This window comes from Primulina tabacum, chromosome 2, assembly GCF_025594145.1.
Source record: "Primulina tabacum isolate GXHZ01 chromosome 2, ASM2559414v2, whole genome shotgun sequence".
NCBI lineage: Eukaryota > Viridiplantae > Streptophyta > Magnoliopsida > Lamiales > Gesneriaceae > Primulina > Primulina tabacum.
In genome coordinates this window covers 1,274,803-1,299,408 of record NC_134551.1, presented here as the reverse complement: position 1 = coordinate 1,299,408, position 24,606 = coordinate 1,274,803, and the positions used below count along the sequence as shown (strand labels likewise).

Here is a 24,606-nt window from a genome sequence, read left to right as displayed (position 1 = left end):
TTTTCTAGTGAATTTTTTGCCATGAGATATCGCACAAGTATTCGTACTTGTGCATAATTTAAATCTGGTGTTAATTTATTAAAGTTATATTTGTGTGTTAAATACTTAATTTTCGCTGCATGTTGTGTACTCGTGTTAACAACACCAGAGCACAACACTAACTTCTGATACACACATTATAATAGTTTAATTAATTTCCTGTACGTTTATGAGCAACAATTCCTTTCAATATATATATATTCAGATTGTTAAATGGAAGACAATGTTCGAATGCACAATGAATTTGTCAGTACTGTAAAGTTTTGATAATAAATTCCACGGATGGAATTTTGTAACATTGCTTTAAGAGGTGCTGGCAAACTTATTGTGTAACAAATAAAATAGAGAAGGGGATCGAGGGTGAAAAATGATTAAATATATAGTACGATCCACAGTGGAAGCTGAAAAAGACACATGCTATATTGCCAGACCCGGCCATGGTGTTCCTTAAATAATCCGAAACTCTCTTAAAAACGAAATCAGAACCATCTTTCGGAAATGTCGGTTTCGGTTTCGGTTTCACAATATGAACCATGACCAAAGTAATATGTAATCGTGTGTATATATTGTCTAAGCAGTTCGGTTTTGATAAATTAATGGACAAAAAAATCATTTTCTCATTATTTAGCTACATCTACATTAGAAAAAGAATATGGATATTTATTTAATTTTTTAAAAAAGAATAAAGTTGGCAAAATATAATTCATTAATTAAGTCATCTGTACATACATACTTCAACACCTTACAACTTAAAAATTTCCCACATAATTTTAATTTTAGTCTCGGTTCCTTATTTAAAGACAGTTCCAATATTTAGTTCAGACTTAGAAATTAAAAACTTATATTCCTCCTTATATACATAATCGCAAATATCATATAGAACTTGCATTTCGAAATTGAATGCGGGGAAATTTCGGTGATGTAAATTTACCATTAAAAAGCGTGGCAGAAGAACAGTAATATAATTCAATTCAATCTGTTATTCTCTCTAATGCCATAAAGTGAACTTGAAGGGAGTGTTGGTTAAAATATGAAGTCTATTGAAATTTCAAATTTGATTCCAAAAGTCAACAACAAACTTATTGTCAAATACATGCCATGCTGGTTCAACTTCTGCAGAAGTTTAGCTTTGAATGTATGATCACGGCATAAAACATTACCCGAAATAAGCTACACCAAATAAATCGATGATGAAATTTACAGAAGCAATAAGAAAATCAACTGCACTCAACTCTTTCCCGAATTTGAATCGTCGCGAAACTCACCTTTCCAATGGAAGCAGAGGTACTTAGCCGTCCTTATGTAATCATTCTTCCGGAGACAACACTCCGCAAGCCAAGCCCTTTATTGTGTGTCTACATTGAAACCTGCAATAAAGTTAAATTTTGCTCGTAAAAATCCTTCATTGAAGCTTAAAGCCATTGATGAACTTCTCTTATTTAGAGAGGTCTGCTATCAATAGTTTGGACAGTTTTCTACTATGTGTGCTCCGCACCAAACACGTGGAAATTAGTTATCTGAAACAAGTTTGTTTACAATCCATGAATCTCATATAGAAACTATAAATGGTGACGGTTCAGATGAAAGTCCGAATTTAGACGTGGATAATTCAAGTTTAATCACCGTTTCGTTCAAAATTATTGAAGATGGATGGCCTCATGACGGGCCACACCTTAATGTTATTTTCAACTAAGAACTCTCAAGTTTTCTGAAGATCTTTTTTTGCTTTACTTGGATTATGAGGAAGGGAAACCAGAAAAGATACGGTATATGGTGACATAGCACCACTTAACAGTTCACAAAAGCTTATGATGATCAAAGAAAACAAAATGTCAGGAGTTTAATCTACAATGTTTGAATCATTCATTACCAGATCAAATCATTTGCAGCAGACTTCAATAATCCACCAGAATCAGCACAGCCATCAGGTTGAGCATCCCTGTCCAAATCTAAAGCTCTTCCCCTGAATCTTAAACGAAATGGAATTACCTGTATTGATGAAGGAAAAAAGGTAGCCACTTACATATCGAGAAAACTACACAAACTATAGTTTAAGCATTCCTCAAATGTAAAAATGTTATCTTATTCATGCCAATTGTTAACAGGATAGTCAGTGATGGAAAATGTCATCCTGAACAAAAACTTATCAGCAGACTCTTTCATAATGATAACTGAATGTCAATGACAACGGAAATCTCAGCAAAGTAAATTACATAAAAGCCCTGGAAACAGCAAAGAATGATTGGAATCCCTTACCTTCCTATTTAGTTTAAACTCCCGCTTGGGAAGAAAATGCAGGGGCAAAATCAGGGTCGAGGGAGCTTTCACTAAGAGAAACAATTTCGTGGGACCTAAAGCACAACACAAACAAAAAATCCATTCATGGAACAACAACAAACCTAATTTATTCAACAACTTCAAGAAACAAAGGAGGCTACTATTCTTTACCATTATATGAATCCGATCCAGCTCCTCTTGATATCAAAGTTCGTATTGCCTTCCCCAAAAAATAAAAACATAAAAAAATAAAAACAAAAAACCATCATAAAGTTCACAATAAAAAAATAATTGAAGTGCCACTATATGGATCGATCCAAACCTTTCTGGAGAGCAATTCAGCAACTTTACTTCGAGTAAAATCACCAGCATCAACCTTTATGTTCACGAAACACAATTCATAAACATGTAAAGGCCTTAAAGGACTAGGTCCAAGAACCAGGGAGATTTTTTCGACATTTGGAACTTCGGCAAACATTGACTTAACAGCAGTCTTGAGATTAGATATGCAATTCACCATTTTTTCCAACCTTTTAATTTCCATTTTCACCTCCCTCTTTCTTGCTGCTTGCTTTCTCCTTGTTGAGATCGGTTTCCCCTCATCTTTCAAAAGCTCAGCCTCCTATTTAATCATGCTTCCAGAATTCAACACTTGATATGAAAGTTAAAGGCTCTTTTTGGACTAAGTTCCTTATTCAAAAATAACCAAAGAAATATTTTTTAATTACCTACAAAAGCTAAAAAAATTCTCAATACGTTAAATGACATTTCAAAAGCTCTAAACTTGATACTTGTTCTACCACAAAGCAAAATATGAGGTAATCAACCTTCAATTGATTTTAGTGTTGATTTCAGTTTGCACTTCTCTCACGTCGATAATGAAGGTCTAAAAAGAGCAAAATAGGCAAAAAGAAAGAAAAACATAAATTCATTTCACTCACCAATTCTTTATACTCATCGCGCAACTCATCAAATTCACGGGTGATATCCTGAATTACTCTTCCAGAGCGCAAACGAAGTTGATTAACGCACAAAACTTAGCTAATTCTAGCATTTAACAATATAAGTGAGAAACTTACGAGGGGATTTGCTGGTGCATGAAGAGAATGAAACCGAGGATGTCGTAGACGATGTGGAAAATGGCGGAGCCATCCAGTAGGTCGGCGGCGGTCTCGAAATCAATGAACTGCATCTCCGAGCTTCCTCCTCGGTCCACAGCTGTGCCGCCGATTCTCTCCTTCGGTAACTTGAACTGGTGGTGAATTTCCCTGCCAACATTCGTGAACTTCATCTCCGAGCTTCCTACTCCTTCTTCCATTCCTCAGCCGCCGTACCTCGTCTTCGGAGATTCGATCTTATGGTGAATTTTTCCGCTAAACGAATTGGGAAATCGCTCTCTTCAAAATCTGTATTGGCGGGCAGCCATTCTCCTTTTTATCTGTAATTTGGCCCATCAACAAGGTAACCACCCCTCCAAACTCCTGGCCCATATAGAAAAAAGTCATTTTCAGAAAATCATAAATTATTTGTAATTAAATCTTAATATAAACTTAATTTTATATATAGTAAAAGCTTATAAAGAATAAAATTACCTGGAATTAATATTTTTCTATCTAATATTATATTTAAGTTTTCATTTTATTATACTTTAAGAAAATAAAAGTGGTAGAGAGTTATATTTTGGAAAAATATATTTTAATAAATTAAAGGTCTCAATTATTTATTACAATATTATCTTAAATAATAAATATGTATCTATAAAATCTTTAAGGATCTTAATTTTAAGGCTTTGTTTTTTTTATATATACTTCAATAAAATTTACAATATTTTAGACGAATACTCAATGAAGTATGTTTGCGCGTGACAATAATTAAAATTATACATGCTAACTTAGATATCCGAGCGTAGGAAAGTCATTGCATTGAGGTGAACCTCATCAAACTTATATGAGTATAGCATAAAATTAGAAAATGATTAATTAGTTATTCATTTTGTTTTTATTTATTGATATGGAGTAACTTATCAGTATTACATAGGTCAAATACTATATTTCACCATTATATTATTATGAATAATATATAAAATATTATATTTAATTATTTTCAAATTCACACGAGCCATATATGAACACCGAAGTTGAATCAAGGTGGGATATGTCGTGTTCGATTATTGTCCTCGGCAGTGCCAGTGCGCTAGCGCTAATACGTCCATTCTTCGGGGAGATTGATCTCTGGGGACAAACACACGTTATCCGAGTTTGGGGTTTTCTCCAATTTTTCTTCAGTTTTATTCATGCAATTTTCGGTTTCATCTGCATAAATGAAAATTTTGTCGTTGTCAATATAATGCTTTTTATCACACAAAATAAAATCAAACCCATACTTTTATTGGAAAAATAAATGACCTGGTAATCGAGGATTGATGATTTGTTGGCCAAGTTCTTGAACATTAAGATTTAGAGCTTTAACAATGTGAGAAGGAAGCAAAACAGGAGACACAGCTGAAATATAGATACAAAATATAGAGTTGGTTTATATTTCATCGGGTGTAATTGTTCTCGTATCTCAACACCTTTAAATTATTCGAATCTATTGCATTTTAATAAAAGTTGACATCATGTTTTAATGATCTAAAAACTTGAACTTCACCATATTATAAGAGAGAATGTTTTAGACGTATTTGAATATGGAAAAAAAAGTGTTTATTACTTCGCGATAATTTATTCAAAAAAATTGGGTGGGAGGTGATTTAATAAAATAAGAATACAGTTTTTTTTTAAATTTGTCCCCCTGAAGAATTATTGTATTTCATCGTTTCCATTTCTCTGCCACTCACTCATTAACATCATTTATTTATTCAACCGCGTCTAATCGTGTGCATGTATATATATTTAATGTTAATGTTGAGTGTAATTTAAGTATATTAAACTTTTTTTTATAAAATTTAATTATGTCCTAATAATTTTTTCTTATCAGATATCATGTTTGATTTTTTTGTCGATTTGTTAAGTCAAATTGAGTTAAATTTAGTCTAATAATTTTATTTACAGAATAAACTTAAAAAAATCAAAAACTTATATTTAATAATATTTTTTAGCATGTGCTTAGTTAAATAATTTTTATTGTATATATAAATAAATTAAATATATAAAATACATATATGTTCCAAAAAAACAATTCGGGCCGGAGCCCACCCCAAAGCTGGGGTGGCTTTTCCCCTTAAATTCATAAAATTTATAATGAGTTGACCTGAGATAATACCGGGATTATTTTTGGTGGATTTATGATATGGGCCATCACCTCGGGGAAGGAAAACCCCGGTACCGCTACTTATTGGGCCTGAACATAAGAAGATGGCTTGCATTCCAGGCCCGCCAAGGGCCCATTTTCGCCCTTTTCTTCTTTTTTCGCGTCTCCTTGATTTTGAGTTGTCTGTAAACTATGCATCAAGGCCACAAACATCAATCAGTTCCAACTTAAGAGTGCAAATGCACGACGAAAGGCCAAGTAATCTTATATAGTTTTCGAATGTACAAAAACAAAATAATCGGATATCATATAACAAAAATCGTCGAAAACCAACTTCGATCGCCAAAATCAATAGAACGTTGCGTTGTAAAGCTTCCAAACCATTTATATCATAGTAAATCATTTTTGTCAAAGACTCGATCAATTCTTCTACTTCGTGCATTGATATATATCTAGTTAGGAGTTGGGAAAATTTCAAAAAAAAAAAAAAAATTGTTATAAATGTATTTGAATGTTATTTTGCTAATTATGTCGTAAAAATTATAGATAATTTATTTTAAAAAACACTATGAATAAGTACCAGATCCGATTCAATAACCGGCGGTGGTTTCATCCCACGCGGAGGTGCCTCCTCCACTCCCGATCCCAACTGCTGTTTCAACACAAAGAAATGCGCATTAAAAACCTGTACATTTCCACACACATGATCACCGAACCTCATAATGCATGCAGAATACAAAAGAATGTAACCTTATGGTTAAAGGCGCCATAGCTAGTTCCCGCATGCTTCGGAGGAAGCCATTGAAGGACTCCATGCTCGGGCCCACCATAGTTATTCTGCTCCATAAAGCACCCTAATAATTCCTTATCGATCGATTCACAGCTTCGGCTCTGAGAATTGTCCACGTCCGGTATTAAATAGGTAAAAGAAATCTCGATTTTCCATTTATGAAATGTCCGTGTTGTCCTCAAAAGATTGCCTAAATTACGTAAGTTACCTGATATTTAGTCAACGTTCATTAATGTAACTTTTGATGACAAGAGTTTACCTTTTGACTACATTACGATCAAAGCAGCATTTTTAGTTACACACGATTCAGGTATTACTCTCTCTTTTGGAGAGATTTGATCGTATCTATAAATTGTATCAATTTGGTGACTTTTTTTATTTACAAAAGATTGTTTATCAAACTTAGAATTTATATTGACTTCCTGAATTATTTTTTCGAAATTAAGATGAACGACGACAATTATTATTATTAAAGTTCATATTACACAAATAATACGTTACACACACAACACATACACGTCATATTAAACAATAATAATTATTAATGATTATGATCTTTAAATGTATTTATGATTGCTAGCTAAAGTAACAAATAAAAGTTTTAATTTGTTGATCAAAATATTATTTTTCACACTTCTCCGATCGAGGATGATATACCGTATTGTATCATATCGTAGTACTGAAAATTTCGATACACATAACTAACATATCGATTATACCGAAATTATATGACATACTGTGATTTCGATGTGATATCAATATATATCATTTTATATCCAAAAAACTATATTTTAAAATTTTATAAATTAAGTGTTTACAATATTTTATATTTTTATATATTATTTCAATATTCAGTATATTCCGAAATTTTGAAATTTTATAACGTTATCGTACCGAAAAATTCGATATGTTAATGTATCATGCCAAAATCTTTAGCATACCGAAAATTCGATATTTTTTCGAATATATCCCCGGTTGTATCAATTTGATATTCAGCCATTACGAATGACACTGATAAATGATCATTTGATAGTATCCATGCATGGATCACAACTACCACTAAAAGAAAACATGCCAAATTCAATTAGAGGTATACAAAACGATTTTATCCATTAAAGTTGAAACAAAATGTTGCCTATGTGATCCCAGTAACTTAGAAAGATGCCTCCAATCTGTGGTAAGTTTCAGCCTTCTCGCAAATATATTTCATTCTCTGCTCCTTAGCCTCCTTAACTCCCAGACCCCAGTTCCGTTCACCATTTCACAAAAAAAAGTGAAATAATTCCAACCATACTCCTCCACACGCGGCCTTCGTTCCTTGTTGCTAGATCAAAACTCGCACTTTCAGAATAATAACATGGTATATAACTTTAAAAAAAGATATTTTGAAAATCGTCTCCAGATGTACCCATACCTGGATATAGAAACAGCTGACACCAAACTCGTAATCTCGATTCAGCCTTTGGCCTGGAAAGGGACAGGAAATTGATCCTCGATTTCATTCTTAAAGACCACTCCCAATTTCACCAACACACAATTTGTTTGTTTCATGTACAAGTCTCCTAGTTTCCTCGTCCATCCTTGCATTGTCTTTCTTCATCCTTTCTGCCACAATAAGTGGCATTTTACCAACTCTTTTATAAGTTCGAAGAAGAGACTTGTATATCTCAGTATTTATATAGCCAACAATCCTAAGGGTATCCATCAAGTTTTCTGCATCTTCAACATTGCCGAATTCTTCAATAATTTTACAAACTTCTAGCACTAGTTTTTCATCCGGATCCCATTTTTTAACACTACTAACTGCTTTTTTGAAACAATCAAGAACCTTTTTTACCTCCCTTTGTTTCAAGTAACCCCAAGTGAGAAGCTCCCAAGTGGTATATCCTGGTACAAAGTCTTTTTGAACCATTAGGTTATGAAAAGCCTCTGCCTTTTCCATCAGATCGTTATTGACATAAGCAGCAAGAAGTAAATTGGGAACCCTTGAATCTTTGGTTGGAGAAACAGACTCCCATTCATTGAAAAGCTTCTCAGCCTCTTTGAATTCTTCAAGCTTCAATAAGGAAGAAATAATGCAAGTGTACTCTACATCATTCAGCTTGCAGTAGGTCGACTTCAGCATTTTCCATATTCGGAGAACATCTTTTTTATTTTTCAGACAGGTATGTAAACTAATGAGTGACGCATAAGCAACTCTAACTTTTCTAGAGATCCTTTTCTCCATTTCCTTCAATGATGACTCGGCCTTTTCTTGCAGTGAATTCTTGATGTAGATGCTGGACAATGTGCTATATGTTAACCAATCTGGTTCAATTTTGGATTTGTTCAGTTCAATAAAAACCTTTTCGGCGGCTTCCAATAAATCTTGCGATGCGCAAGCAGTTAACAACAGATTATACGTAACAACATCAGGAGTAGTTGTTTTTTTCAGCTCCTGAATCAATCCTTGAACCTTTTCAAACTTCCCCGAGGAGATATATAGAGACATCATGTGATTATACGGAAGAGGGTATTTTAAGAAACCACGTTCCGACATCTTTTTCATCAGAGCCTCGGCTTTATCAGACTCCTTGTGCTGAACGTAGCTGTGGAGAAGGGCACTACAAGTCGTGTGGTCTCTCATTTTGTCAGGGAGATCTTCAAAAAACTTTTCTGCACTGTTAATACCCCGAATTTTTGTAATCAAATCCAAGTGGACAGCATAGTCTCCAGGCACCAGCTTCATATCTTCCTGCATCCTCATCCATTCACAAACCTGGACAACTCAACAGTTGAGCATAATGACTTGGAATTTTTTAGTGGAGGTGCAATCTCTCATTGCATCATAACTGAAAAAGTAATCGACATAAGAAAATATGTTGTACCAAACTTTAGGGAAACATTACCGTCGCATTTGGGAAATTAGACCTGTTCAACTTTAGAAAAAACAAAAAAATCGACATGGAACACTTTAATAACAATATTTCACAACATAAGAAACTGAAGCATCGGGAAAGAAAAACAAACATGCAAACACACACAAATCTGACATTGGAGAATTTGTTGAAAGTCCCTCCCACCTTTTGAATATAATAAATGTTGCGACAAAAGGAGTTTGGTAGTGTTTAAGCATAAAAAATATGATCGTGATCATCATGAGCTTGAAACATTGGAAAATAGATTTCAACAAGTTATTGGAGATAGAGATCACCTGTTCAAAACCCCTAGTGCGCAATACCCCATTTGGTATTAGGTATGTACCCTACAAACCAATTGGGCTAGGGGATTTTTGATACCTTACTGTAAATGCATATTTTATTCAGTAAAGCACATGTATTTTTTGTCATACTTGGAGTGTCTCTCGATAGAGAAAATTTATCTTACCAACAACACATTTTTTAAAAGAAGTGGCGTTTGGATGCATAATCCGTTCCATGAATAGATCAAGAAAATGTATGAATAAGAAAAACACATAAACAAGTCGCATAAATATACTATGAAGTCATCCACGGTGATTGGAGTACTGCGCAGACATTGATTTCAATTAATACTTCGTGTTTATCTTCACTGAAAATTTCTCAATCAATCAAAGTCCAGCGTACACGGCCAAAGAAGAAAACGCCACCCCCAAATATTTTTTTTCCCAACTTCAAAGTATGATTTTTCAAGAAAGTAACAACGGCACCATTTAATCCAGAATTAAGTGGACTCTCCGGAGCGACAAATAAAATTAAACTGAAAACAGAGCATGAAAACTACTCAGAACACTAAACCACGAAGTTGTAAGGCAAAAAATACGTATCACACGATTAGCAATTGTATAACCTCGAGAGCGTGTTTGTAGCGCTTAAGCCTTCTAAGCTCCCGAACAATGCGATTCAGCTCGTACTTGCGTACTACGTGGCCCTCCTCCTTCCATTTCCGAATAGCTATAACTGCACTGCGCTTAGCGAACACAAGAGCGAAAAGTCGCCGTCCTAGCGTGTCCCTGCCTCCGCCAGCGCTGGATTTGGTGGAGCTGGTTACCGATGATCGCGGCTCCGCCTCCGGAGCTGCTGTGTCAACCGCCTTTGACGAGAACTGGCGCGCTGCGGCGACTGCATTCCGAACCAAACGGCGCAGCATTTCTTCCGGTGCGGTCAGTCAGAAAGTAACAGCTTGAAGACCCATTGAAGGCTTGAGGCGGCGGAACAAACCCAGCCCAGGATCAATATGAGCCAGCAAGCTTCTAATTGGGCCTCTGACAAAAACCTTGACGGCGTCCAATAGCAGCCCAGACATATCAATTTCATATATAATATGAATATATCCACATTAAAGATGTTCTATTGTATCAATTTTGGAAAATGTATATTTCAACCCAAAAAATTCCGACAAAACTTGAGAATTTCACTTACAAAATAGCTTCACAGGCACCTCAATTGTATGAGATATAAGAGGATGTTGTGAGAAACAAAATCTAGTGAAATTTGTGAATTCTCGAAAATATTTAAAGAGTAGGTCTCTTGTGAGATAGTCTCACGGATCTTTTTCGATAAGACAGGTCAACCCTACCGATATTCACAATAAAAAGTAATACTCTTAACATAAAAAGTAATATATTTTCATGAATGACCTAAATATGATAATCGTCTTATAAATACGACCTATAAAATCGTCAAAATAGTTTTTCGGCTTGCTCAATTAGCTTTAAATAAATAATTTTTTAAAAAAATTAAATGTTCGATTAAAACCTTCCTTGCAAATCTGACCAATTAAGTAGCAGCAATATACTTCACACAGAATAAAAATCTACAACTCAATGCCAGGTGTCAGTCCAACCGGGGATCGTAGCAGCGTCCGGATCGTCGTCGTCGGCGACCGTGGCACCGGAAAATCGAGCCTCATCGCGGCGGTCGCTGCCGAGACCTTTCGGAAGGATGTTCCTCCGGTTCTCCCTCCCACGCGCCTCCCGGCCGATTATTATCCCGATAATGTTCCAATCATAATCATCGACACCTCATCCAGGTTAATCGATTTCCACCCTTGGCGCGTGCCCGAGTTTCTCTTGTTTAATTATCCCGGTTTAAGTTTTTTAAGGATTGATTCTTGGATGGATGTAGTTTGGAGAGTAGAGGCAGGCTCGCTGAGGAGCTGAAGCGAGCGGATTCGGTAGTGCTGACCTATGCGTGCGATCAGCCATCTACGCTTAATCGCCTCAGTTCATTCTGGCTTCACGAGCTTCGCCGCTTAGAGGTTTACTCTGAATCCCGATAGTGTATTATTTGACTTCTCCATGTGTATGTATTGGTAATATTATGATGATGATCTCCTGTTCAGTTAATTATCTGTTAAACAAAATTATTATTTTTTGCTTAGTATTACATGTACATGTGTATTTGCTTATTCCAATGATACGCACATTGTTAAAACATAAAGCATATTCACGCATCTTGATAAAACAAGCGATACTGAGTACTGACATCTTGTTAAAACATCAAGCATATTCATGTTCTAATAACGTGCGTATCATTGGAACAAACCGATATTATTATTGTTGCTAGCAATGCTACTGATAGCCTTTAAATCTTGCAAAAGTTTAATAGTTGATGACAGTATTAGTCTGGTTAAAAACTTGATTCATGTGCTTTAATTATGATTATTCTAGATCAGGGCACCAGTAATCGTGGTTGGTTGCAAACTAGATCGTCGGGATGAGGAGTACAATTTGAGTGTTGAGATGTCTCCCCTCATGCAGCAGTTTCGGGAGATCGAAACTTGCATGGAATGTTCTGCGGCTAACATGCTTCAGGTTTGAAATAAATTATAATCTGTGTTGTATTTATGTTCTTCAGAATTTTTTTATGAGAACAAGGATCTTCAGATGATTGCAATGGTTTTAAGTTGTTGTAGATTCAAGAAGTATTCTACTTTGCTCAAAAGGCAGTCCTCCATCCAACGGCCCCTCTATTTGATCAGGAAACTCAGACTTTGAGACCTCAATGCATGAGAGCATTGAAGAGGATATTTATCCTTTGTGATCATGATATGGATGGTGCTCTCAGTGATGACGAATTGAATGAATTTCAGGTTGTTTTCAACTGCATTTTCTTTTGTTACTCATGTTATTTAAGCAATGCTTCTGATCTATATTTTTTCAAAAGACTCACACGTAGTGCTGGTGAGCAGGTTAGATGTTTCAATGCTCCATTGCAACCTGCTGAAATAGTGGGTGTCAAGCGGGTTGTACAAGAGAAATTGCCTCAAGGAGTCAATGGCCTTGGTCTTACCCTAACTGGATTTTTGTTTCTTCATGCCCTTTTTATTGAGAAAGGTCGAATTGAGACCACGTGGAGCGTACTGAGACAATTTGGTTATGATGATGAATTAAAACTCAGGGACTCTTATTTGTCAATTCCTAACAAAAAGGCTCCAGATCAGGTAATTCCCTTGGCATTACATGTAAACCGGACTAGATCGTTTTATATTAGAAAAATAATGGGTTTAAATTTGGAAATCTCCAACTAAATTTTTGAATTTTACGTTATTAATTGGTTGATTAACTATTATGACTAATAATCTGTTACCATTTGCCTTTATATTCTTAATTTCATGATTTATGATTCCTCGTCTTCATGTGTTAGTGTATCATCTAGGATGTCAAAAGATAGTGCTACTTTTCATGCGTTTCTTGGTCCTTGCAGAGTGTTGAACTAACAAGTGAAGCCATAGAGTTTTTGAAGGGCCTTTTCAGCACATTTGATGATGATAAAGTATGCTATATTTAGTTACTGTTGTTTTTAACTGTTGCATAGTTAATGCTTTTTCATGCCACAAAGCTCGAAATTATTAACATCTTATATGTAAATGAAATCTTGGGAAATATTTGTATTTGGTTTGGCTGTAGACGAAGAGGAAGTGATTCCGTTTTATGAAATTTGTTGCTGCAAATTAGAGACTTTCAATTGCATATATCCAGAGCCATTTATGTTGACACTCAATTGATTTTCATATAATGTTCAGCTCGTGTATGCTGGATACAATACAAAAAATATATTTTTGGTGGAAGAACCAAGTGAAAACATTTTGTTGGTGGAAATACAGCACACTAGATAATTTGATCTGTAGTAATCAGGTCAGTATAATCTCCATAATGTAATTAGATTCTGTTGTCACTTCCTTTACCTTTTTTTACTGATTTAGCGTTGATCTAACCATGTTTAGCCTTTGATCTGATTCTGTCACGTTGAAAGGTCGAAAATTGCCATTCAGTGTGGCAAGTGAATAATTTTATGGTGTTTTGTGCATCATTCCGCTCTTTCTTTCGAATGTGACACAAGGGTTATATTGTTTTCAAACTAGACCAACAAACAGTTCATTGTGTACTTGTTGTCTTTAAATATACTTTTCCCTCATTTTATTTGCATTGCTTCAACATTTTCAATCCACTTCTGAATAAACTCAACCTTCATGATGTTTAGGATGGAGTTCTTCGGAATAGTGAGCTTGAAGATTTATTTTCTACTGCACCAGAAAGGTGAATTTGATTCTTCAGAATGCTTTCATCTTTGTGTTACTTATGTTGAATTATATTCCGAGCATGATTGGTTGGTAAATTATGTATCTAGATGACCATTTTCCTCCATTCCATAATTTATTCAACTGGCTTGGGACACTAGTTTTGGACAAATCTGATTGTGGAATAACTCTGTCTCATATGAGACAAATATAAGTATCTAGAGGTAGCTGGTTTTATTTACTCTATAATTTTTGCAAGTCTATCTATCAGAAAGGTGTCATTTGCTATTTTTTCTTCTCTTTGATATGTCACATGGTCTTCTGCTTGTGTTCTAATAAATAAGCTAGCTATTCTTTCTCACTTATATTTTTATTATCTGCTTGGTTTCATGGTGTAAACTCAGCCCCTGGGATGAAACTCCTTATAAGGATGCTGTTGAAAGAACACCGTTGCGCGGATTATCCCTTTCTGGATTTCTATCGGAGGTGGATTTTGTTACTTGTTTGGAAAAATTATACTTGCGCTTTTTAGAAATTTATTTCTATGTTTAATTTGGTTTATTTGCAAAAAACTAAAGATTCACAGCATTTTTATTGAAATTTTTTTGTAAACAACTACAAATTTATTTTTATCAAATGGCTTTTAAAGCTGTGTGCTGCTTGAACAATTATAACATGTGACAAATCTTTGTTTTGTAGACTGATCAAAGGCTTCGCTTAGATTGTTAGCTTCTGGACATTGATAAAGTGTAACTCTGTATCTTTTTCCTGTATGTAAGCGCTAGGATACGAGATGGTGCAAATTTTTAGCTGAATTTCATTGGTAATATCACTTGTTAAACAATGTAAAATCCCAAATTTCGTTTTCATTGCTAGATCTTACTCTCATTATTGTTCTACTTGTCCTAAAAGTTGAAGACTGTAGATCAACTCCTACTTCTCTGTATTTATTTTTATGAAGATGTAATATTTGTGATATTGTTTGTTTGTTGCTTATGACTTATGTGGAACATGTGTTGTAGTGGGCACTTATGACATTACTGGATCCTGCACGAAGTGTTGCCAACTTAATTTACATTGGCTTCAACTGCAATGCTGCATCATCTCTCCACATAACTAAGAGAAGAGCAGTTGACAGAAAGCTGCAACAAACAGAACGAAATGTTTTTCAGTGCTTTGTATTTGGGCCTAAAAATGCTGGAAAATCTTCATTGTTGGCGTCGTTGTTGGGAAGGTGTGGCTCTAAATCTATACATGCATGAGGATGAGTTAATCAGTTTGTACCAGAATAATTGCTTCTTTTAATACAAGTATTTGGACTCTATTATTTCATGCATGCTTTGTGTAAATATATGAGCACATTTTGTCTACTTCTCTGATGAGAATATTCAGCGAGAATGATGGTTTTTCCTGTAACAGGCCCTTTTCTGAAAATCACATCTCTACAAGCGAGCAGTATGTTGTGAATGTGGTTGACCAACATACGGTGAGTACAAGTCATCTTGTCACATCACTGTTTGGAGTATGGTCTGTCATAGCAATTGTTGCATATGTGGAATTTGCTTTTCTTTTTTACTTTGCATTTAATTACATGAGATTTTTGTTTTAATTGCAGGGTAAGAAAACTCTAGTACTTAGGGAGATTCCTGAAGATGGTGTTCAAAAACTTTTGTCAAACAAGGAATCTTTGGCTGCTTGTGATGTAGCAGTTTTTGTTTATGATAGGTGTGCATACTACCCCGCTTTTCTTCTAATTATATTAGTGAGTCCGTCAATTAGTAGTGTAATTATGCAATTTTTTCCAATTGGAACCTACGTTGCATTCCCCTCTCCTTTAGTCCCTCCTCTATTTCTTCCAATCCAAGTTAAATGCATCTTATTAGTCTCGAGGATATCAACCTCATATGACACCTGGCTGTTGATTTTTCTTTTTCAGCTCGAGTGAAGATTCTTTTAAAAGAGCATCTGAACTGCTACTGAATGTAGCTAGGGAAGGGGAAGAAAGTGGCTTCTGTATGCCGTGTCTCCTCATTGCAGCAAAGAATGATCTTGACTCGAGTTCCCTGGTGATGAAAGATTCAGCTAAGGTACTCAGTAACTTGCTTTGGCCTCAACTTCCTGGATGGTTCGCTTGAACAATGTAGAACAGAATTGCGAAGAGATGAGAGAACTGTTTCAAGGTTATTCATTTTTTTTAAAAAAAAATTCTGTAGGTTTGCCTTGATTTGGGGATTGATGCGCCGATTCCAATAAGCGTGAAAGAAAGAGATTTGAACAATGTGTTCTCTAGAATTGTAAATGCAGCCGAGCACCCTCATCTGAGTGTTCCTGAAACTGATATTGGCCGCAGTCGGAAGCGATGCCGGAAGCTTGTTAATAGATCTCTCGTGTGCCTTTCCGGTAATTATGAGAATTTCATCATCTACAAACTCCGATACTATATGCATCGATGTTTTTCAACATGAATTCTATAATTTTAACTTGACTTTGTAATATTTACAGTTGGAGCTGCTGTCACTTTCATTGGTTTGGCGGCATACCGGGTCTATGCTGCTAGAAAGAATGCATCTAGTTAGATGTAGCAGTTTCCTGGTAATAATGTGTCTTCTCTTCTTTATGGATTTTATATACTTATATTTTGGTTATTTATGTTTCATTTAAGTATGGTTTCTTCGGTAAATAAGGAGACTGTTGGCTAAATTTTGGTTTGCCACTTGGTAATGCTCACATTTGATAGCCTTCGCTGTTTATTTACAAGGCCAGTGTTAAAAAAAATTATGTTGCTGCCAGATAATGTAGCTGTTATCAAGACTTTACACGAAAGCTTGTGTTTCAATGTGTGATAAATTACATTTTCCCTTCCAGTGGAGCTTTCTTTCTTACTTATTTTAAACTACTGGAAATTTTTATTTTATTTTTCCAATTGACTAGTAAGTGCGTCAACTTTTGAAATCATTCTTCTTCGATTTTCAATTTTTTGTTTCCATTTTCATTTATTTTCCAAAGTTACGTTCTTCCGACAGACATATCTCTGAAAAATTAATCAAAATTGAAATGTATAGATGGATTTGAGAACTTTTCTCTATTGCATTTGCATCTCTAAACTGAGAATCACAATCAATTATTTAAAGGCTGAAATAGGAGCGATCTGTTTGATCTGGACGGTAACAGCATATCGGATGAAAATATGAAGGATTGGGCTGGATTTACATTGGAGCTAAATGGTTTCTTTTAGGAATGTAGTGGAATTGGATACCCGAAGGGCTCAACAACATATTATTTCATCTTTACGGATAAAATAGCCACTAAATATTTTTATACTTAAAAATGCTAGAGAGAGATCGAGTGAGAGTGGTCATCCATGAAAAAAGTATTATTTTTTATGTTAAAGAATATTAATTTTTATTGTGAATATGAGTATGGTTAACTCGTCTCACAAGAGATCTACTCAATAAATTAATGTTATACCTGTATATTCTTTTAAAGAATTAGTTAGACCTTTTAAAGAACTAGTTTGACCGTGTCAAAACTCGAATATTAATTTTAGAAAGAAAAAAAAAAGATTTCTTTGTCTGTTCCGGGGAACACTGTAGAACTGTAACAAATCTATTCTTGAAATGTTATTGTACGAATTAAGCATGGAAACGTTAATCGACAAAAAAAAAATTCAAAATAATTCCAGAGGAGACAGAATAAATCTTGGCACTTTTTAAAATATTTGGGTGACGGTCCACATGGCTGTTGCCATGTAAAGTCGATTCACCACCCCCTTCAACTTTAAAATCATATCACGTTTACCCTCAATTGAGAAATGTAAATTATCATGTCTTTCAATAAAAACATGAATTATGCATGCATATAAAATAATTTTTGGAAATAAAATATATAAAAGTCTATTAATTTTTTTTAAAAAAATATCCGATTTATATCAGTATAATTTCAAACACGATGAAATTAGCATGATCCCGCTGGAAGAAAAGTTATTTCTCTCCATCCCGATTTCTAGGTGCTAACTTTTGGTCCATATATGTTCTGATTGTATACATACATAAATATCTTATACCACCAATGCATTTAGAAATATAGAAATGGGCAGACATGTTGAATTGGGTTGGCAATTTCAGATAAAGGTACAGTAAAATGAACCATGCCTTTATGCTGATGCACATGAAATGCCTAAATCTAAGTGGAAATAAAGTAGTGATTAATAAATAAAACCGTTCAAAATTTTGTCACAATTTAATCTTAAATTCACATTCAACGCCAAAAATAATGTCTTGATTGAGTCCATAAATTTTGATACTTTATCGAGATTGAATGGATGTATCCAATCAACGGACTAATTATTAAATCCAGAGATTTTAAAAGTATGATATCTGCTGGAGAATTTCTCTTCAATCAATGTGAAAAACTAAGAGCCCGTTTCCCATTCGGTTGATCTTGAGGATTCGAGGAGTGATATGTCAATTAGAATTTGGATCTTTTACTGTGTTGAAAACACAGCATTTGGTATTGTGTATTTTTTACACGAAATGATCACGTGATCATTTTGTGGATATCACACTGTATGAGATAACTTTAAAAAGTTGTCAGATTAAACGAGATGATAATGTGATCATCTCGTGTAAAAAATACATAACATTTGGTGCTGTGTCTGAAAATTTGAGAAAATGCCAGTGTCGTTTATCTAAGTACAGGGTCGGCTTTTGGGCAGTAAATTTTGTACTTAAAACCAATTATATTAAAGAGTTTAAAAGGTTAGGTTGGAGCAGAATCTTAAATGATTAAAATGACCAAAAACAATGTGCTCTTTTCAACATGTTAGTGAAAGAATCAGAACATAAAAGTTATTTTGAGCAAATATATCGCTGTATTGAATTTGACACTCACTCACACCCCTTCCACAACATGTTGTTCTGATCACTTCAGTCATAAACAACCTGTATGTGTTCCCCCTCTATCACTATGGACATGTGTTCGGTTTGAATTATAACTCCATATATATATATACTCCATATATATATATATATATATATATATATATATATATCGTCTGTTAAAATTATTCAATAAAAATATTTTGTCCACCGATTAAAGATTGAGTAGACGGTTATATCGAGCAGTTTTTGGAACAAATTTTTTTTTATATTTAATGTGTTAATATATATTAGCCATAAGAAATACAATTATTCTTTTAATGCATACATGTACAAATTTAACTTAACTAGAAAAATGCACGTGCGTTGCACGTAAAAACCTAAACTGCTGAAAATATGTGTACGAAATTTTGATAATATTTAAATGAATTAAAACATGGCTAATAACATTTATCAACTGAAACAAACTAAGCCATAAAAAATAAAAAATCATGATCATAGACGGTATATGAATCAGTGAAATTATCTTATCCACTTGACACACTTTCCAATATGCTTCTTAGTTGATTTTGACAACTCAACAACTCTTTGTCGTAGTTTGTTATAATATGCATATAACTATTTTGGTATGCTCAGCAAGTATCTGATCGTCTTTAACATCTATTATGTTATTTATAATATTTATCCGGGATCTGACATACTCGTAGTTTGCTTCTTTATCACGATATTTTTTCGGTTTTCTACATTGTTTTTATCTGATAATCTTATTTTTCCGAATATTTTTTTGTTGTTAAATGATTTTTCAGCTTTTGACAATCATCAACTATAACTCTTAAGAAAAATGCTTTTACTCGTGATAAATTTTCACTTATGACTAAAAGTATGTATTACATATATATTCTTCAACAACATAACCAATGAATGGTGTTGTACCTTCTTCAAATATTGTGATATTTGTGATATCATTTTATATATTTAGTATCGATATTATCAACATATAGTTATAAGGTTAATAAATTTTTAACAATTATTTCTCAATCACTGTGAGAAAAATACTTGAAATCTCTTCAAATGGTTATATCTTAGAATTGTGTCCTCATTTAATTTGACGCAATTCAAGAAAGTCATCTTGATCGTCATTTTTTGAAAGCTTTGAAATAATGATTGTGTGCATCATGTCATGATGATGATATAGTTTCAATCTCATTTGTTGCGTTTAGAACATAATATTATATTATTCATTGAAACAAAACAAATTTTCTTCTATCGAGTTTATATTTTGTTTTATAATATTTTATATATTGTGGAACGACATACAAAATTAATTATTGTATTTTAAAAATCTTGAGAAGAGATACGAATAATGTAATTAAGATATGCATATGAGATATCATTCAAATATATGTCAAAATATTTGTCTTATTCAATATCTCATCTAATAATATAACAATTTAGATTTCATGAGCATTTTATGATAGTCAAAATTAATTTGATGAAATATTGTAGAATTTTATTTGAATTTCAATATTTGGCTAAATGAATTTATTTGACGAGGAGTTTTCTATGCTACCACCATATATGTTATGAATTAGCTGGTTAGACACTTTGACTAAAAAAAGAGACAAAAACAATCTCGTAGTCACATCGAAATATATCGAGATAATATTGGAGGAAATAAAGTGAAACTGGCTTAATGTCTCAATAAAATGCACATAATTGATCTAGTATATTGTGTCAACAAAGTTTTAGAATTATTCTCATACCATTATAAATAGAATGAGAATTATGCACAATTTGTTTTTCATGTATTTCTTTTTCTGAATGAAGAATTTTTTTCTTTTTGAAAAACTATTTTATTGAGAAATATTAACATTTTATATGACATCGATATGTCGCACAACCATGAAGTAGCAACATAATCATTATATAACAATTAACGTACACATACAATTCTTCAATTTCTTCTTCATTGTGCTTCGTTGAAATTTAAATCTGAATCATTCTTGATCTTAACATTTTGCTTTAAATATGATTTAATATATATGTATATGTTTCATATTACTTAGTTGGACCTAATTTCAAATATCTATAAAAAATGTGCTTGAATTATATCATATAGAAATTAGGACATAGTATGTAGGACCGAACGCTTGCCGCTTTACCAAAAGCTATAGCTAGTGATAATGATGCAAATCAAATCTTTTAAATCGCACATCTGCTCAAGCACCACGGTTCGTCCGCTCTACCAAGCAGGGACGATTATTGCACCCAACAATCTCCCTCCCAATAATTGAACTCCTTGCAATCAATGGGAATCGAACCCGTGACCTTGGCTCTGATACCAATTGTAGGACCGAGCGCTTGCCTCTTTACCAAAAGCTATAGCTAGTAGTAATGGTGCAACTCAAATCTTTTAAACCGCACAGTAGCTCAAGCACCACGATTCGACCGCTCTACCAAGCAATTACAATTATTGCACCCAACATAGTAATACACAACATTATTATTTAACATGTCTCTTTTTTTTTCATCCACTATGTTTTTCTTAACTTTTTTGTTCGAAATTCGACGCATTTTGTAGACTATATGTATGAAAAACCAAGAAATTATATAATTCACAGAAATCATTTATTATTCTCTTCGTAGAACAGAAGGCCCAAAAAACGTGGCTTTGATTGGTGTACTCTCATATTTATTTTTATATAAACAACAAGGCACATCATATAATATCAGAAAAATCAATTGCCGCCAAAAATATTAAACAAAACAAATAAAAAAAATCATAACACAAAGAACCTCGATCAGAAAAAAATGATAACTCAAAGTTTAAAAATAATTTATTTAGTACAATAACAAAGAAATTGAAGTATATACGAGCAATAAAAAACATAAATCACTCTCAAATTAAATATTAACTCATATTATTCACAATTTGTATAAATTTTCCAATATTTTTTTCAAATAAAGAGAAGACGCCTTATTAATGTCATCATTTTATATATATTCATTCCAATTCTTTAAAAAAACACAAATGAAAAATGGTGCCTTGAAATCATAATAAAACCATTTAGAAAAGCAGTCGTAAAAATATAATACAAAGTCACACGATTTTTCTTAAACCATAGAAAAATATTATACTATTGACAAAATATATCTAGCAACAATAAAGCACGCGTTAACTTGTGATATAATTAAAATTTAGAATCACGCATAATCATTGAATTAAAACAAAATCGCATGCCAAAAATCTACTTGATATTATATATTTTAATAATTTATCCATATTTGTCGTTCATCAGAGGATTCTTAGACCTACCAAATTTTGTAGTTCACCTATTATTTTTATAATAAATAATATTACAAAAATAATATAAGCAAGAACATAAAAATTCAAATTAAAATGCCTTCTATCAATCTAAGTAAAAAAAAATTGATTAGAGAATATAATAATGTCGTAAAAAATTAAATATTGATTTATAGACAGAAGTTTGGAAATACATTTACCTCAATAAATAAAAAATATTATCTCTTGATATTCTGAGACATAAGGTAAAAACGAAGAAACATTTCAATTTTTTAATATTTTGTAAGTCACTTCAAACTAAGTAATCTAAGCAAACATAGAACATGCATTATGTGTTTAAAAATTAACAAAATATCTCAACAATAAAAAATTGAAAAATAACCATTTTTGTTGGATATTTGATTTTGTTTCTCTTTTCTTTGTGCAAACAAACAAATCACATAAACAATCCAAACATAATTACATGATCAATACAAATGACATATAACAATCAAACATGTTAACGCTATGGTAAACAAACTCCTCTCATTGCAAGAACACAAAATGATCAAATGGAGCATATTATTTAGTAATATTTATTTAGCAGCATTTATAAAAAAACCGACTTTTCGTGGTTGACTCTAATGAAAAATTGAAAATCTATGGAACGATTGAGGACATGGATGGTTTATCCTATTCTTTTTATTCACTTTATTTATTAAAATAATATTTTATTATTGAAATATTACTCAACCCTATCCCTATGTTAAAAAAATTACATATAAACATATAATATAAAATGAGGAAAAATAAAAATATATTAATGATTATTATTAAATGAATAGATGAAAAACAAATAAAAAAATAAACATGTATTTATGATAGTGATTTTCTGTGAATTTGATGTCAATGTAAATATTAAAGTAATTAATTTTAAATTTAAAAATAAAAATGTATTAATGAAATGATTATTATTAAAAGAATATATGAAAAAGAAAACATGTATTAATGATTATTATTAAATGAAGGTAAGGAAATTTATGTAAATTATTATTATTAAATAAAAGTAAGGATATTTATGTAAATTCACAATTCACATTCATATATATAGATTAGTATATATATAGATATATATATATATAGATTAAACATCGACATATAAGTTTATAATTTTTTATTTTCTGTTTTGTTAAATATAAATTTTTTTTGTATTATTTGTAAAAAACTAAGATTATGAAAAATATAATTAATACATAAATTGTAAAAATAAGTTCGAAACCTCTGTTAGCATAATTTTTTGTATTATTTATTTTAATAAAAGAATGTATAACACTATTACTATTACTTGCAAGGTATTTTCACAAAACCAATTAATTATGTAAATTATTATTATTAAATAAAGGTAAGGATATTTATGTAAATTCACAATTCACATTCATATATATAGATTAGTATATATATAGATATAGATATAGATTAAACCTTGACATATAAATTTATAATTTCTTATTTTCTGTTTTGTTAAATATAAATTTTTTTTGTATTATTTGTAAAAAACTAAGATTATGAAAAATATAATTAATACATAAATTGTAAAAATAAGTTCGAAACCTTTGTTAGCATAATTTTTTGTATTATATATTTTAATAAAAAAATGTATAACACTATTACTACACTATTACTATTATTTGTAAGGTATTTTTACAAAACCAATTAATTATGTAAATTATTATTATTAAATAAAGGTAAGGATATTTATGTAAATTCACAATTCACATTCATGTATATAGATTAGTATATATATAGATATATATTAAACCTCGACATATAAATTTATAATTTCTTATTTTCTGTTTTCTTAAATATAAATTTTTTTTGTATTATTTGTAAAAAACTAAAATTATGAAAAATATAATTAATACATAAATTGTAAAAATAAGTTCGAAACCTCTGTTAGCATAATTTTTTGTATTATTTATTTTAATAAAAGAATGTATAACACTATTACTATTATTTGTAAGGTATTTTCACAAAACCAATTAATTTTATAAATAATATTATTACATATTGATTCGAATCATTAGTTGTTGAACAAATACTTTGATATTATTTGTAGTCATGCCATGAAAGTGAGTGAAAGAGTAATAAATACAAATACTTTGATATTATTTGTAAGCATGCCATGAAAGTGAGTGAAAGAGTAATAAATAATAATTAGTCAATGGATTAATAATAATTAACTAATTAAATAAAAGGAAGACAAAGTGTCATTAGAGTACAATTTTAACGAGGAGAATAGAGGAAATTCGCAATTCAATTCCTATATTTATATAGATATAGATTAATTTTAATGACATAAATCATTAGATCCGAATTAAAAGAGTTTTCATTTTTTTTAGCGAAAAAGATTTTCAGTTTTTTCAATTCTCAATAGAAAAGGATTTCAATTAGTAGCATACACAATAAAGATATAAGATATAATTTTAAAATGTAAAATTAGATTTTCGGTTTCAGGCGTTAGACGAATTTTTCAATAAAGATATAATGACTAATAAGTAAAACACGAAATAAGTTATTATTACAATATAACCAAACTATTAAATTGATACAAA

The 24,606-nt window shown here is 32.1% G+C and overlaps 4 protein-coding genes across 8 annotated transcripts; 1 reads left to right on the top strand and 3 right to left on the bottom strand.

Moving 5' to 3' along the window:
* Window positions 1-1,076: 1,076 nt before the first annotated feature.
* LOC142523101 (uncharacterized) lies at window positions 1,077-3,760 on the bottom strand. Its single transcript, XM_075626750.1, has 7 exons — window positions 3,396-3,760; window positions 3,258-3,315; window positions 2,639-2,938; window positions 2,488-2,536; window positions 2,296-2,390; window positions 1,910-2,028; window positions 1,077-1,406 (listed from the first exon to the last, which is right to left on the bottom strand). The coding sequence occupies exons 1-7, from the start codon at window positions 3,632-3,634 to the stop codon at window positions 1,346-1,348; spliced, it is 921 nt and encodes a 306-aa protein (XP_075482865.1). The 5' UTR covers window positions 3,635-3,760; the 3' UTR covers window positions 1,077-1,345.
* A 742-nt stretch (window positions 3,761-4,502) lies between these two features.
* On the bottom strand, window positions 4,503-6,440 carry LOC142537227 (uncharacterized). Of its 2 annotated transcripts, none has more exons than XM_075642779.1 (5): window positions 6,316-6,440; window positions 6,146-6,214; window positions 5,578-5,755; window positions 4,722-4,817; window positions 4,503-4,628 (listed from the first exon to the last, which is right to left on the bottom strand). In XM_075642779.1, the coding sequence occupies exons 1-5, from the start codon at window positions 6,409-6,411 to the stop codon at window positions 4,516-4,518; spliced, it is 552 nt and encodes a 183-aa protein (XP_075498894.1). In that variant the 5' UTR covers window positions 6,412-6,440; the 3' UTR covers window positions 4,503-4,515. The 2 variants fall into 2 exon arrangements, with proteins under 2 accessions (XP_075498894.1, XP_075498893.1); XM_075642778.1 differs by having other exon boundaries at window positions 6,146-6,217; window positions 6,316-6,424.
* Window positions 6,441-7,293: 853 nt separating this feature from the next.
* On the bottom strand, window positions 7,294-10,527 carry LOC142523080 (pentatricopeptide repeat-containing protein At4g02820, mitochondrial-like). Of its 4 annotated transcripts, none has more exons than XM_075626743.1 (3): window positions 10,163-10,527; window positions 7,764-9,113; window positions 7,294-7,679 (listed from the first exon to the last, which is right to left on the bottom strand). In XM_075626743.1, the coding sequence occupies exons 1-2, from the start codon at window positions 10,460-10,462 to the stop codon at window positions 7,860-7,862; spliced, it is 1,554 nt and encodes a 517-aa protein (XP_075482858.1). In that variant the 5' UTR covers window positions 10,463-10,527; the 3' UTR covers window positions 7,294-7,679; window positions 7,764-7,859. The 4 variants fall into 4 exon arrangements, with proteins under 4 accessions (XP_075482858.1, XP_075482849.1, XP_075482851.1 ...); XM_075626734.1 differs by having other exon boundaries at window positions 7,294-7,672; XM_075626736.1 differs by having other exon boundaries at window positions 7,294-7,672; window positions 7,770-9,113.
* Window positions 10,528-11,091: 564 nt separating this feature from the next.
* LOC142523073 (mitochondrial Rho GTPase 1-like) lies at window positions 11,092-16,698 on the top strand. The gene is made up of 14 exons (XM_075626715.1): window positions 11,092-11,344; window positions 11,440-11,572; window positions 11,985-12,128; window positions 12,230-12,406; window positions 12,506-12,757; window positions 13,021-13,089; window positions 13,798-13,853; window positions 14,239-14,320; window positions 14,857-15,068; window positions 15,254-15,320; window positions 15,450-15,559; window positions 15,771-15,921; window positions 16,048-16,234; window positions 16,337-16,698. The coding sequence occupies exons 1-14, from the start codon at window positions 11,139-11,141 to the stop codon at window positions 16,408-16,410; spliced, it is 1,920 nt and encodes a 639-aa protein (XP_075482830.1). The 5' UTR covers window positions 11,092-11,138; the 3' UTR covers window positions 16,411-16,698.
* Window positions 16,699-24,606: the final 7,908 nt, after the last annotated feature.